General features: G+C 40.5%; 1 protein-coding gene across 1 annotated transcript in view; it reads left to right on the forward strand.

Moving 5' to 3' along the window:
• The window catches only part of LOC138020831 (E3 ubiquitin-protein ligase rnf213-alpha-like), a 500,094-nt gene that overhangs the window by 97,075 nt on the left and 388,019 nt on the right, over window positions 1-15,000 (forward strand). Inside the window, 8 exon segments of the mRNA XM_068867751.1 lie at window positions 7,230-7,380; window positions 9,039-9,258; window positions 10,491-10,761; window positions 11,507-11,680; window positions 12,125-12,239; window positions 13,422-13,590; window positions 14,073-14,244; window positions 14,908-15,000. The exon segment at window positions 14,908-15,000 is cut by the window's right edge and continues 44 nt beyond it. Coding sequence (XP_068723852.1) covers window positions 7,230-7,380; window positions 9,039-9,258; window positions 10,491-10,761; window positions 11,507-11,680; window positions 12,125-12,239; window positions 13,422-13,590; window positions 14,073-14,244; window positions 14,908-15,000 — 1,365 coding nt within the window.

Raw genomic sequence — 15,000 nt, forward strand, 5'->3', positions numbered from 1 at the left:
GAAGATTAAACGTTCTTAATCCTGATAAAGTTTCTGGAAAATGTCCCTTTGCTTTTTTGCGTTCATTTGATTCTTAACGTTCGTAATACTTGTTCATTGGGCTTATGGGGTTCTTATTGTTCTTAGTACTCGTTTCTCACAATTTGCTTAAGACGTTAAATTGCGCCTAGTTCCTTTACTTGGTATCCTCTGATGGGATTAGCATGCATAACTTGAAAATTGGTCGGACGAATGTTCCGGTGTTGGTTTTGACAGTTACCACTCTGACCAACTGATCTGGTCCGGATTGGATTGTGATGATTCGCCCAAGGGGCCATTGACATAGCGGAGTGCGATTGTCCTTTATGAGCACAATGTCATTAACACAAAGACTTCGTTTGGGTCGCCTCCACTTATTGAACCATTGAAGGGCATTGAGATATTCGGTAGACCACCATTTCCAAAAATGCTGTGTCAAGGCCTTGACAAAGTTGAAAATGGGCGCAGTTGAAACTTGGCCAGGCAGTGCTTCGAGGGGTCTGCCAGTTAGAAAGTGACCAGGGGTGAGTGGAGCAATTCCATCATCATCATTTGAGTCAAGTGCTGTGTAGAGAGGTCTGGAGTTGAGGCAAGCCTCGATTTGGCACAGAACAGTTGCCATCTCTTCGAAGGTGAGTTTACGTTCACCAACTATGCGCTTCAGATGATGTTTGCAAGCGTTGAACCCATTTTCCCAGATGGAACCATGGTGAGGACCTATTGGTTGGTTGAGTTTCCACTGGATGCCCTGTGTAGAGCAGAAATTCATGATAGATTCTTGCATGTTTTGTTGCTGGAGACATTGTTCAAGTTCCTTTAATTCTTTGTTTGCACGATGTAAGCAGGATGCTTTGTCGCTCCAGATTTGAACCGGTTTCCCTCTTCTTGAAATGAAACGGCGAAGGGCAGCAAGAAATGCTTCAGCTGTCAGATTCGACACTAATTCAATATGACAGGATTCGGTTGCTAGACTTACAAAGATGGCTAGATAGGCCTTGCAATAGGTTGGTCTTCGTGTTATTCCGATCTTCAGAGTCAGAGGTCCTGAATAGTCAACTGAAACCCTTTCACTAGCAAAGCTTGGAAGAAGACGTGCAGTTGGTACTTCACCCATGAGTTTTGTGACGACCTTTGGAGAGGTGCGTTGACACGTCACGCATTGGCGTGTGCACTTGCGTACAGCTCTGCGTGTACCAACAATATGGTAGAGATCTTGAAGAGATCCTAGAGATAGCTTTGGACCAGCATGACATAGACGTTTGTGTTCACTCTCTACGATCAGTGATGTGAGATGGTGTTTTCCGTGAAAGATCAGTGGATGGCGAGAATGATAGTCTTTTCGGTGCATCAAGAAATGGATTTAACGGTTTTAGAGAATTGGACAAAGGTAGTGGTTTCTCCTTCTGAAGTGCTTCCACTGCTTCTGGAAACATCTTAGCTTGTGCTTGTTTGAACAACCAAGTTTTAACTTTAGGCAATTCAGTAACTGACAAAGGTGCAGAGCTGAATAGATGAGGGCGGGTAATAACACGAAATACCCAAGCAGTAACTCTCAGGAGATGCATGTAGTTAGAGTATCTTTCAATGTCAATCACAGGTTTGGCTTTATTAGATGCAGTAGTTGCTTGAAGTGTGACTTCCTTTCGCTCTTTGAGCTGAAAGCTTCCTTCATCAATGCCTGAGGAGTAAAGAGTCTCCAATGAAGGGGGGGGGGGGGGGGGGAGAAATCCTGGAATGCCACTTTGAAGGATCTTCTTTCAACCAACTGGGACCATTCCACCAGACATTGTGGTGAATGACTTCTCCTGGTGGAATGCCACGAGATCCAACATGAGCTGGGTTTTCTTCGCTGATGACAGAGCCCATTTTTCAGGGGAACCTTTTCCTGAATTTCTCCGATTCTGTTTGCTTCGAAGGTCTTGACACGCTGACTTCTACCATAGATCCAATGGGGAACAATGGTACTGTCAGTGAAGGCATAAAGATTGCAGGTTGCGATAGCCAAGATTTCTTGGAGATTCTTCATGAGTTGTGAGAGCAAATGAGCTCCCCAAAGTTCAAGTCGAGGTAAAGTAACCTTCGTGATTGGTGCGAAACGCGTTTTTGCCATAAAACGTGTAGACTCCGCTGGTAGTGTCAAGACTCCTGAAGTACACAACACCACAGTAGGCCTTCTTGCTGGCAAACCGATTAATTGACGGACAATAATCGTACTGCTGACTGGGGTGTAACAGCGTGGAATGCAGATGTTTCAGGGAGCTGTATTCTCCAATTTAGCCACTCTTTCTGAATGTCTGGTGGGAGGGGTTCATCCCATGTCATGCCTCTTTCCCAGAGACACTGGAAGATTATCGTTGCTACAATAGTGGCGCACGAGATGAGACCAAGGGGGTCAGAGCTTTTGCTGAATCAGACAATTATTCACGCTTGGTAATAAGTGATTCTTCAGTGGAAGAGAATCGGAAGTAATCTTGACTGGAATTGTACTCCATTCCAAGAGTTTTGACAAAGCTGTCAGAATTTCCAAGGACAGAAATGGTCTTTGTGCTCCTAATCTCTGGAGAGATTGAGTTCAAAACTTTGGGCGAGCTTGAGTCTCATTTGTGAAGATTGAATCTCCCTCTGTTAAAGAGGTCCTGAAGCTGATGATGAAGTAAGATGGCTTCTTGCTTTGTTTCCACTGAGGGAAGGCCATCGTCGACATAGAAGGACTCTTTAACGGCCTTTGCAGCAAGGGGGAGCTCTGATTCATTTTCCTTTGCAAGGCGCAGTAGAGAGTTTGTCGCTAAGAATGCAGCACTTGCAATTCCAAAGGTGACTGTTGTCATTCGATAGTCCACGATTGGGTCAGTATCTTTATCTCTCCACAAGAACCAGTGAAAGTCCCTGTGTTCCGGTGCCAAGGTGACGGCACGGTACATCTTTGAAACATCAGTGGTGAGCACATAGGGATGTTTTCGGAATCGAATGACGACATCATTAAGTGGAGGATGGACCTGGTTTCAGAATGTCATGGTAAACATCAACGCCAAGAAGAAGGTCAGTGGACTTAGAAACATTGAACTCTGGGTCTGTTAGCTTGAGAGAAGTAAGGTGTGGCCAGTATCCCCATGGAAGATAGGTAGGCATTTGGTCAATAAAGGTAGAACGATGGCTTGAACATTAGTCAATGTTGAGGAGGTCTGAGTTGATGTTAAGTCAATGTTAACAACAGCATTACTCTGGGAGGAGCATTGGGTTTCTCCAATTCCATTGATAGTAATTTCTTGCCTTTGCTTACACAACTTCAAGTGGTGGACTAATCTTTCAGTGACAAAGAAGGCAGTAGACGCTGGGTCCAATAGAGCTGGTGAAACCATTTGATGACCTTTGGGTCCACTAAGAATCACTTCGGCTGTCATCAAGAGAACAGAATTTGAAGTAATGGCTTCTGGTGCAGTTAATAACTTACAGAGGTAATGCCACTACCACCTGCAGTGTTTTCTGATTTCTTAGTGTTAGTAGGATTAGAGCATCCTGTTTTATTTTCTCCAGTGCATCCTGAGTGACATGATCATTGGAATCATCCTGGTGAAGGAAGGCGTGATGCCGTTTGCCGCATTTGAGACAACAGTTAGGTGAATGGCATTTCTTACTTGTATGCTTTGCCTTCAGGCAGTTAAAGCAAAGTCCTTGTTCCATTACGAAGTTCCTCTTGTCAGGAAGTGTTTTTTCACTTTGAAGGCTTGGCAATACGCTAGGTTGTGATTTTGTTCTCTACAGGCCACACATTTCACTTGGGTGTTTGTAGTATACATTGACACGTTTTGAATGCCATTCTCAGGAGGAGTGAATTTTGGTGACCTTCTGAACGCAATGTGAGGTTTCCTTCGCCCTGTTTCCTGAGGTGTGAGTTCAGTAGCGGTCGCTCAGAGATCAAGGAACTCAAGGAAGTTCTCATAGCCAGGGACATCCTTTTCGGTCTGAGTAGATTTCTGCCATTCTACTATAGTTAGGTTATCAAGTTTACACTCTCCTAAGGCAGTCATAAATCTTTTAGAAGCCAGTTGTTCCATTGCCTTCAAGGATCGTAAATGATGCTGAAGTGTGTCGTATAGCTTTGTCAATTCTCCACTTGAACCATATTTCATTGGCTTAATATTAAGTATTGCTCTTACGTGTGCACGGTGGGTGACTTGGGGTCTATCAAAGCGATTCTTTAGGGCTGCAACAGCTTCTGAGTATGCTTCAGCGACTGCATTCATTGCTTCAATAGCATCTTTGGCCTTTTTGGTGGTGAGCGATTTCAGGAAATATTGCATCCGTAATCGGTCATCTAGCTTTTTCGAGTTGTGGATTGTAGCTTCAAATTGCTGCCAATACGACTATCATTTTGTAGGATTGCCATTAAATAAGTGAAGGCAGTTTCACTGTTTTTGGCTCGTTTTCTTCCTAAGGTGTTTTGAATTTGTGCAGTAGCTTATTTATTTCTTTGCGATGCTGGCTGTTTTGCACATCAATTTTTTGGCTTCGTTTATGTTCACGTTCGATTTCACGCTCCTTGATTTCACGAGCTAGATCGCGACGGCGTTTGGTTATCAGTTGAGCTAAAGTGTCTTGAGTTGTTTTGATCTTGTCGAAGTTATACGATGTTGCGTCGTTCCATTTATCGCCGTCTGCATCTTCTAAACCCGGAGAAAGAGATTCAATGTCTGTTGTGAACTGATAGAGAGATTTTTCGAATTCAGAAAGCTGACTTCTCGTGTCTGTGAGGTCTTCAATTTCCATTTCGTCCAGTTTGCTTGGGCTTCGACTATCTGTGTAGTCGCATTGTTTATGTTCTTGGTGATTCGATTCCATTTTGCTTCGAGCGATTTTTTGGCTTTGCTTTCGTTAGATTTGGTTTCTTGTGGCTTAACCAAAGGGACACTTAGTAAATACAGAAGTTTGCTTACGTTTTCCCGCACTCAATCATCGTGGGCTTCCAGCTCCTCAAAATCCCTTTGAATCAGTTCTTCGTTCAACGGTTCAACCAAGGCGCTCGCTTCCAAATGTTGTTGTTGAAACTGGGCGTCCACAATGCGAATTTCATCTAAATGCTGTTCGGCGAGGACGACATCGAAGTCTGCCTCATCCGGCTTTTCAGTTACTTGGTCGATCTTCTTGATAAGATTTGTTACCTTGCACTTAGTTAATCCCCTTTGATGTATCAGCGTCTCACGGGACATCGTGTGTTGATTTGCTTCGGGTGATTCCTTGAGGACTGTATACTTCAATTGTCCGGCTCGAAGGACCAGAGGCAATGGCTAGGCTCGTTCAATAAGGTACGAGGAAGCTTAACGTTAAGTCCTTGTTTTCTGTTTATTCTCAGACTAGTAAAGAGCCTTACAGTTTGCACAAAAGTTGTACGTGAATCGAAATAAACTAACACGAACTAACAACTTGAACCGAGAGGTAGATGAGAATGTGAACAAAACTGTGCATGGGCAGATATGCAAATTATATGCTAATATTTATGTTAATTCAAGCGTGTCTATCCGCAACCTTCTAGGAAAACCCCTGGATGTGCATTGACTATGGAATTCGATGGATACGAAATCAAATTATCTGATTATCTCAAAATTCTCGGCGTAGCCATTGATCAGAAATTGACATTTAGTCAACACATTAGTGATTTTTGCAAGAAAACGAGCTGTAAGGTTGGGGTATTATTGAGACTACGTAATCTAATCCTGTGGTCCGCAAAGCTACAGCTGTACAAATGCAATATTTTGCCCCACCTAACATATTGTGATGTCGTATGGCACTTTTGCAAATCATCCGATAAGAAGAAAATGGAGAGAATTCAAGAGCGCGCACCCAGGGCAGTCTTTAAATCCAAATCGGAGACCTACGGTGAACTTCTAACAAGAGCAGGTCTGCCAAGTCTGTATCAGCAACGGTTACAAAACATCGCCATTTTAATGTATAAATTAAAAAACGGACTTGTGCCCATTTATATAACAGAAATATTCAATACTACCCCGAAACAGTATAATCTGAAGAACGCTGATTTTAATATTCCACGTTTTCGCACCGTACATTATGGAAAGCACTCTTTACGATATTTTGGGCCCCATCTTTGGAACAAATTATAGAGAGAAGCCAAATGTTAAGAGTTTTAAAAACAATATTAAGAGTAAAGACTTATCATACCTAACAGATAATTGTAAGAACTGTGATATATGCTGCTAGGCCGCTTTAAATTTTAAATTTTATATATATTTGATATCTTTTAAGCTTTTTAAATCTTACCAAGTTCATATATTTCATTTATTTATTTATCTATTTCTTTATTTATTTATTTTATACATCATTAATTAAATTGTAAATAATTTTAACTTTACCTGAGTTATACTTAATTGTATAAATAGTGTCTCCAATTAGTGTTTCTTAAGCTAAATACTATTGACACTTAAATAAAGTCTTTCAGTTCAGTTCAGTTCTATACTTATCCATGTTCAAAAAAGGATAAGATGTAATTGTAGATGCGGTAACTGGGAATAATTGGAGAAAAATTGTTGACTCAAAAACAGCGTAAATTGTTGGACAAGGCCATGTCGTCAACGACAGGCACTGCCCAAGATAAGAGCAAACGTAAGGTTGCCCAGTCTGCTAAAAAAGCCAAAAATAATAAGCATTGGACTTTTATTGGTTACGAATAGTCTGGGTTTTATTGTCACATTTGGTAACTGTGAACTTTGATATTATATTTACTGTTTGCAAAAAAAGTGCTGCTTATCTTTCTCAGTTTCAAACAACTGTGGACTTGATATTAAGACATCTTATAAAGTACCGTGTGTGATGTAACTTGGTAGGTGAAGGACTTGTTTCTATGAAGGATGCATGCCATCTTGTCTGTTAGGTATCACATGTAAATAAGGCATTGGGTTGTGGAACAGAGCTGTTGCTGGCTTTGTTAAGAGGATAGAATTCAAGGAAAGCTTCCTATTTTGTTCCTATTTTGGGATGAGGATTCCTATTCTTTCCTATTTTTTGGCCACTGTTTCCTATTGTCCTATTTTCTGACTGCTATTTGTCACTTGACGCCCTGATGGTGGCCACTAGAAAGGACTTGTGCTTTGATGTTGACAAGATTTGGCCGCCGTTAACGCTTAACTGGCTTAGTATGCTATCCACATAATCCACACTCTTACTAATCAAGGAATCATTGGTTTTAATTTGTTTTATAGATTGAACTCTTGTGGCGACGATCCCTGGGAGACCAGGATGGTGGGTTATTCTGTTTGGTCAATGTAGATAACCTTGACTATAGCGTTTCCCAAAGAGCTGCTGACACCTTGAGCTTCCTACTGCAGGAGCCACCGTACAACCGTAATGAAGGTGACTACGTCTTATTTTTTTCCTTATTACAAGTTTTATAACGTTTGTGCCTTTGGAAGGCAGTGATTAAGGACAAAACATAAGTGTCACAGATTGCAAGGAATTAGATTCTTGTTAAGAGGACGATAAGTGTCAAATGCAAAGGGTAGTGGCATAAGGAAAGGTCTCAGAACAAGGAGCAGGGTATTATACTGAGGACAGGGAATCAGATTGCAAATAGGACCTTGATGCAAAGGTGAAGGATGAGGATTGTAGTTATCTTGGAGATACATCGATCCCAACGTTTCGAGGAACATCGGATGAGTAGCAGCGACCAGATCATGAAGGTAATCAGAGGAGTATCAAATATGTTATATGATGGGAATGAACAACACACATGCCGCAGTAACAAACATGAGATACAAATGCATCCTTTGAATCTCCTTAAAGTCATAACCAACTATAGTCTTGTGTTAATACATTCTACGGGTGCATTGACCTAAAAGCAATTTTCCAAAGCAGTCATCGCGTTAAGCCCTTCTTCGTATACAAGGACAGACCTAACCATTTTCAACTGTCTAAGGTTGTTTTCAAGGCTAGTTGTTAGGATTGTCAGGAATTTTCTATAGGCAAAACAAAACGAACATTGCATGACAGAAAAACTGAACACTTCAAAGCGTTAGTCATTGGTTATCATATATCGGCACTTGCGGACCACTTCACGTCAACTGGTCACAATTTAAAATGGTATAATTTTCAAATTTTATCTGAAGGTCGATCTGATAAACGTTGTAAAATTAAAGAGACACTGCTGACCAGAGACTGAAAGCCAACCTTGAATTAGTGTACCCTTTGTCAACTTGTATTCACATTTATTTTTCTTTGTAATTAATTAGTTACTTATCTTGCATATTTACGAGTCGCAAATATCATTTAACTTACGTTGATGTATGTTGAAGCATACGAAACTTTGAGTAAAATATTTTTTCAAAGGGTTTCTTTGTATCTCATATTTGTGACCCCTGCTTGCGTGTTTTTCCTTCTAAAGCTGAGATGGCCAAAGGAAAAGAGTATTTATGATAGGAATGGGCTGCATTGGAATGGAAAGGATCATGGGTCGTGGGTCGTGTAGGATGCAGCAAAGATTTTTGAGAGGAGTTAAATGGATATGAGGTTTGGAGATAAGGTTGAGGAACGTTTTGGATGTGATGATTAAGAAATAATTGGGTGATCGACGAGTCAAGGGTTACTTTGGATTAGCTCTACGATTATAATGGGCTCATGTAATTTTGAATGAGTTTCAAAGCGACAAAGGCGAGGCTTTGAACTTCAATTCTGTTCTTGTGTTCTTGCACAATTTGAAAATGGCATAGTGCACAACTGGTGGCAATGAGGAGGAGCGCACTGGGAAATGTAAGAGTTGGCGCAACGATAAGTGACAGAGTGATTATGATGTTGATTATGATATTGATTATGATGCTGATGATTATGATGCGGGAAACTGAGAGTCTATTGCAATGATGAAAACAGGATGCAATCTTTTCCGACTTCGTGTACCTGTCATAGAAAATTAAGGTTTCTTTATTTGTATTGTCTTCAATTTACTAGTGAAATTGCTGGACCATCGTTTGTTCGTCCCTCTTTTTGCATCCTACGATAAAGGTCTCATCTCTTTTTAGAGCTATGTCTTGTGGTAATCTGTAGCTCAGAAAATGAGGATAGGGCCCACATGGCTGCAGCTCTTGATCAGTACAGGCTGGGAACTGTGCCACACAGTGCTTCCCCTAAAGAAATAAGTCAGTATGTGAAGACACAGTTCAGGGCAAGCGAACGACATCTGGGAAAGTTTCGGGATCGGATCCTGCCTTGGACATGTGCTGCCATGGTAGAAAAAGAGAAGTAAGAAGGCAAAAAATGCACGTTTGTTTCTTCTCCTTTGGGTTTTTGTCCAACTTTATCCGTGCTGTACAAGGCTGAAAGAGATTTTGGAATGCATGCTAAATAAGCCACTTTCACTCAAGCAATCTTACACTTGGGAATAAATGGTCTTACGGTGTGCTTGAGCCAGTTGTCCAAGGGCATGCTGAATCCGACATTTTCAGGAAAGACAGAAGTCTTCCTTTTCGAATCAGTGTGTCAAACCTACAGTAGCTTGTGGAGTATTAGTTGCGCACATTATCGCCAAATGTAAAGAAAAAGGATACTGGGGGAAATTATTTTATATTGTAAGGACACTATAATTAAAGGAATTTCTTATGAAGGAAGACCTCTCAGAGCCCAGGCACAATTCTTTCAAGTTATCCAAACCAAATACCCCTTTTGTCCCAGAATGAAATGTCATATACAAGCTCAAGGGTTGAACAAATATGTTTGCCAGTCTGAAAACACAAGTGTGAAAGATAATCGGAGTTAGCCAAGCAACTTAAGCAGTGACAGCAGGTGCAAATAAGCCTGAGAAAATCCAGGCTTGAAGGGTATACGTATTCGAACACGTGATCATGGGATTGCGCTGCACTTGCTTTACCAACTGAGCTATTACGTTGTATCAAGCTGGAGGTGGATGAACTGGATTTTTAGAAAACATGAGATGTCACATATTTGATCTGCGGAATGAATGTGAAATGAAAGTTTTATCCCAGCTGGTTTGATAGCTCAGTTGATAGTGCAAGTGCATCGCATTTGCATGGTTATGGGTTCGAATCCTGTTCATGCCTGGGTTTTTTCAGCTTCATTTGCAACTGCCTAAGTTGCTTAACTAACTGCGATGATCTTCCAAACTTTCATTTCATGTTCATTCCCTAGAACACATACATAATATTTTATTTTGTAAAAATTCAGTTAGTGTGAACTACTTAAGAGGCTACCGTCAATTAAATGAGGTCACTTTCCCACTGATACAGTTCCTTATGGAATAATAAATTGGACCTGTACCTAGCAGAGAAGGAAAAGTAATCCTGTGGAATGAAAGTTTCCTAGTGGATTATTTGTCTTAGTGATTTTTTTCTTAAAAGTGCTGTGCTCAATGCGTTGTAATCTTTTTGTGACAATCATCTTACATGTCCCTTTTTCAATAAGCTCTAGCTGCTTAACAGTGTCACGACAGAACTGTTTCTTTTACTTTCCTCAAATAGATTGTCAGTGAGGGTTTTCTCTTCAGAAAGAGCTGGATCAGGCAAGACTTTGGCCGTTCACAGACTAAGTGAAAAGTTATGTGAACTACCTAATAATGACGTCATAATTCGTGACCTTGCGGACACAGATGTAGATCTACCACTCTGTATCACTATACCAATTTACGGACCTGCTGTCAAGCAGTGCTCCATTGCAGAGTGCTTGTTACCACACGTGGTTGCTCCAGACTTTCCCCTTTCCCGGATATTTCACCTTGATGTACACCCATCGGTAAGCAGTTGTCGTATCCATGGGCGCCTTGCATTTTTTTCTCTTAATCAACATCATGAGCACCAAAAAGATTGAGCGATTTTGTGTTCATATTACACGCAACGAATTTTCGGGAAACAATTCTTGTGATCATAAACTGGGTTTAGTTATTTACACTTTATTTCTATAAACTGCATTCCTCAGCTATGACAAATTTTGTCCAGGTTGAGTTCTAATGTCTAGAATATCTTTTTATCACTTTTCATTTCAGGTTTTACTCGTTGTTTTTCCGGTGTCTATAAAGTGACAAGTGCTTAAATTGTCGAGCAAGTGCGAGTATTACTCAGTTCTCTAATTCGTAGTTGTTTTTCATTAACAACAGCAAACAAAGAACTTTAGGGCTTTCCTGTTTCCATATGGACTCTCCTAGTACATAAATGCTATTGCAACTTAATTTAAGTCTAATTGACAATTTAATTTTACTCCTCTTGTCCAGCTATCGAGGAAGTTTTCTAAGAGTATGATATTCCCCAAAATCGCAAATGACCTGAATGTCATCCAGAAAATATTTAAAGGCAACGGCAAACCAACGGCAGTTGGTTGCTTAAAGAGGAGGTGCAAAGCTGCCCATGTGTTTCTATGGTGATTGCTTTTGCGATGAAGTACACCTGCCAAGAAGAATTTTGAAAATTCCCATTTTCTTCTTATGAGCCCATTGATTAATTTGACTTATGTGTTGAAAACCAAAGGTGCTTCATTTCCACAGGTTACCACTGGTCTGGATACTCTTTTATTCAATCTCCTCGTGCTGGGTGTTTTAAAGAGTAGTAGTGGCCAAGTCTGGAGGCGGAGGACGTCAGATCTGTATGTTATTGAACTAACTACAGGACCAGCAGAGGACATTATTGAAACAGTCCACAAGGGAGTGCCACTCTTTAAGGCGAGTTCCTATGAAGTTGGTAATTCAACTTTGACCGCGAGAATGATTGCAAAATTTGTCAATTTACCCGATTTTGGAATGTCTTCATTTGAACGGTATTTTTGCAGAAAAAAAAGAGTTTGAGGGAGCTATTTGCTCTTGGGACCGTTAGATTGAAGTGTAAAAATCAACCTGAGGAACTTTTCTTCCAGTATTCCTTTTTTTGCACTGTATTTGCTTTGACCCTTTCGTCTTTCCTTACGGTTAACAAAACAACACAATGATCAAGGAAAAGAAGAGAACTGGTGTTTTACATCTTTTTATTCACTTCTACCCTTTTCCAAGATGACTTGAATATTGACATAAAGGTTTTCTGGAAAGGAATCATTTTTCTTAAAAATGAAAGAATTAAAATGCTTTCTTGCACAAGACGAAGGTGAACCTGATATTCATTGTACTTACTAGAGTGCGAGTTCCAAAAAGAGGGTATCAGAACCTTTTTACACCCTTCTACCCACCATACATTGCGGAACACCGAAGCAGGCTTTGTGGCAACTCACACAAGAACAAGAGCAGACTGGTGAGAAATAGATGTAGTTTTTGTATTTATGGTGATAGTACTTGAGAGTGATGGTTCAATATGTAATTCTTTCTCGGCGTTTTTTTCATGTGGGGTACCCTACTGTGACAACTTGAATAGTCAGAGTGAAAGGAGAAATGTTCCCTGTCGGCAAGACGTTCGTGTGGGCTTTCGCTGTCAGATATGATGTTTAGCTTCTTCAAATGGCTGGGTCCTTACATTCCCAACTTAATTGCCCTTGTCCATAAATCTTCAGCTTGTTTTCTTTGAAGAAAGAGATAAGGAGAAGATCAGAGATAACGGTACATTCAAAGCTTGCAGCTTGTGGGGCTAAGTAAAGGGGACTTCCAGTCTACGCCAGTATTTACATTTTCTTCAATAACGAGCAAATTTGCTTAAGGAGACATCATTGCTCTTTCAAGATTCATTGATGATTTCCTGGGTGATCAATCAGGGTATGCTGATGAAGCAAACTTGAAAGCAATATATTCGCCTGTAGAAAGTAACAACGCAAATGGACACAGCAGCGATAAAAATCCAACTGGAAGGAGGCAACCAATTGACTGTCTGCAAGGAGTGGTTGAGATCAACTTGGGGCAACTTGGGGAAATCCATTTGGTGGTCAGAGTGGAATTTGAACTTGTTGCAGCACCCTAACCACTGGGCCACGTCGCCTCCAACTTAAGACTTTTTGTTTACTCGGCCGCCTTAACTTAACGTGAGGGAAAAGTTGGAAAATACGTGTGAAAACTTTACTTAGATGACTAGAAAGGAATGGTGTGTTTCTTCTTCTTGTTCTTGTCGTTTTTCTAGTTCTTTTTCTTCTTGTTCTTCTTATTGTTCTTATTGTTCTTGTTGGCTCGTTTGCCAAGGGAAAGAGTCTAGTGTCAAGAAATGGTTCCAATGGCCGCCAAATGAAATAATTATGGCGACCAGAAGGCCGATTTAAAGAGTAAAGCCAGGTGAAGTGGATTACTGATTTCAGGAGGAAATATTGCTTTCCTGTGGGGCATCGCCTTTGAAAAAACCCTTATATTTATTCATACTGCCTCCACGCCTACACATATTAGTCTTGTAGCAAATTAGCTCTATTGTACTTACCACCAAATATAAATTTTGAACCATGCATCATTATTATTATCTTTGTATTTGAGGATAAAAAAGTTTTTGCTTTTGCTTTAGAGAGTCTAAATCCACTCTTTGACGATACTGAATTCCGCAGTCAGCACGTTCAGCGAACATTTCAGTACCTGAAGTTGTGGGAGTCAGCTAAAGAGAATCTGGATCATTTTTGGTTCATACGTGGGAAAGTGATGGGTGACTACACAGACTGTATAGAAACTCTGACAAGGTAAAAAATTGTATATAAGCCATTTACTTAAATCAAACTGTTATGGACTTTTTTACTTACATTCAGCCTGTGCCGTATTGGTTACTTTGTCTTGTGTACTGGATGAAAAGGTTGTCACGTCTGCTCTATGATCCAGAAGGAAAATGTTATATTTAAAGAACAGGGAAGGATAACAATTTGAAAGCTTCTGAAGAAATAACCAAGGAGAAAGACACGGGCACCAAGAATTGTTTCAATGAAAGGGCTTTAGGCAACACTTGTGGGCAGCGTAGATTGTATTTTGCAGTTGTTGTGTTCGTTTTTAAGAATATTAGTTTTCTGCAAGTTGTTCTCGCTTGAAAGCTTTCATTTTTGGACGCGTTGGCTTAGAGGTTGAGATGTTTTTCGTCAAAAAATTGTCCATTGCAGATATCATGCGTTGAAAAGCGTGGAATCTTCAAGAGCTTTGAACAGATAACTTACTTATATACGCTTTCATCTAGAAATTGTGGCATTACAGATCCTACCTGGGCCGAATTGCGTCATTTTATCAGCTTCCTCAACGCGCAGCTCCAATCTTGTGAAGAAAGTACCTTCTGTAACATGGAACATGTTGGAGACACCTTAGAAGGGTTTAGAAGCTTTGTGGTACAATTTATGATACTCATGTCACGGGTAGGGTTTGTTTGAATACTTAAGCTGCAGTAATGACTCTTTTGGTCGAACTGGGTAAAACTTATAACTAAGTCCTATAGCGCACACGAATATGGTTCGGGACAATGCAAGAAAAGAATTTAGAAGGATGATCTATCTTAATCAAATTTTGGGGGATTTTTTTAATCCATCGTGTAGGACCTTTTTTTTGAAAGTCTCGATCTATTTCCATCCTCTGTCTCTAGCGCACGTATGTCAGTCCTGGAACTCAACTTTAAGTTAAATTTTTAGTCATTAATTTAACATTTCCGAAACAGATTCAATTTCTCTGGTGTCCCTTATTGCTGTTTTCTTCAATACCGAGAAAACAGACGTTAAACGGCGCATCCTCATTCTAGTCAATTTTCCCTTTGAATTGGCGTTAAAATACCTGAAAAATGACACTCAGTCTCCTAGTCCAGATGACCTTGTTACGAGTTAGAGGATCTATCATTCAGGCCTCGGCTGTTCAAAAAGTGGGTAACGCAACCCAGCGGATACATCACTAACCAGCGGATAAAAACTAGGAAACCCAATTGATTTATCCAGTGGATAGTGATTTATCCAGAGGATGACGCTATCCACCCTTCGAACAGCTGAGGCTAGAGTCACAGTGACAATAACACCCTTATGTTACTTTTTCAGGACTTTGCTACCCCATCTCTAGGTTCCACCGACCAGCTCGTGCATCCTCACTTAATTGACGATGATGTGGATGTTGCCAGAGAAAATGTGTTG

This window comes from Montipora capricornis, chromosome 2 (genome assembly GCF_036669925.1).
Source record: "Montipora capricornis isolate CH-2021 chromosome 2, ASM3666992v2, whole genome shotgun sequence".
Classification (NCBI taxonomy): Eukaryota; Metazoa; Cnidaria; class Anthozoa; order Scleractinia; family Acroporidae; genus Montipora; species Montipora capricornis.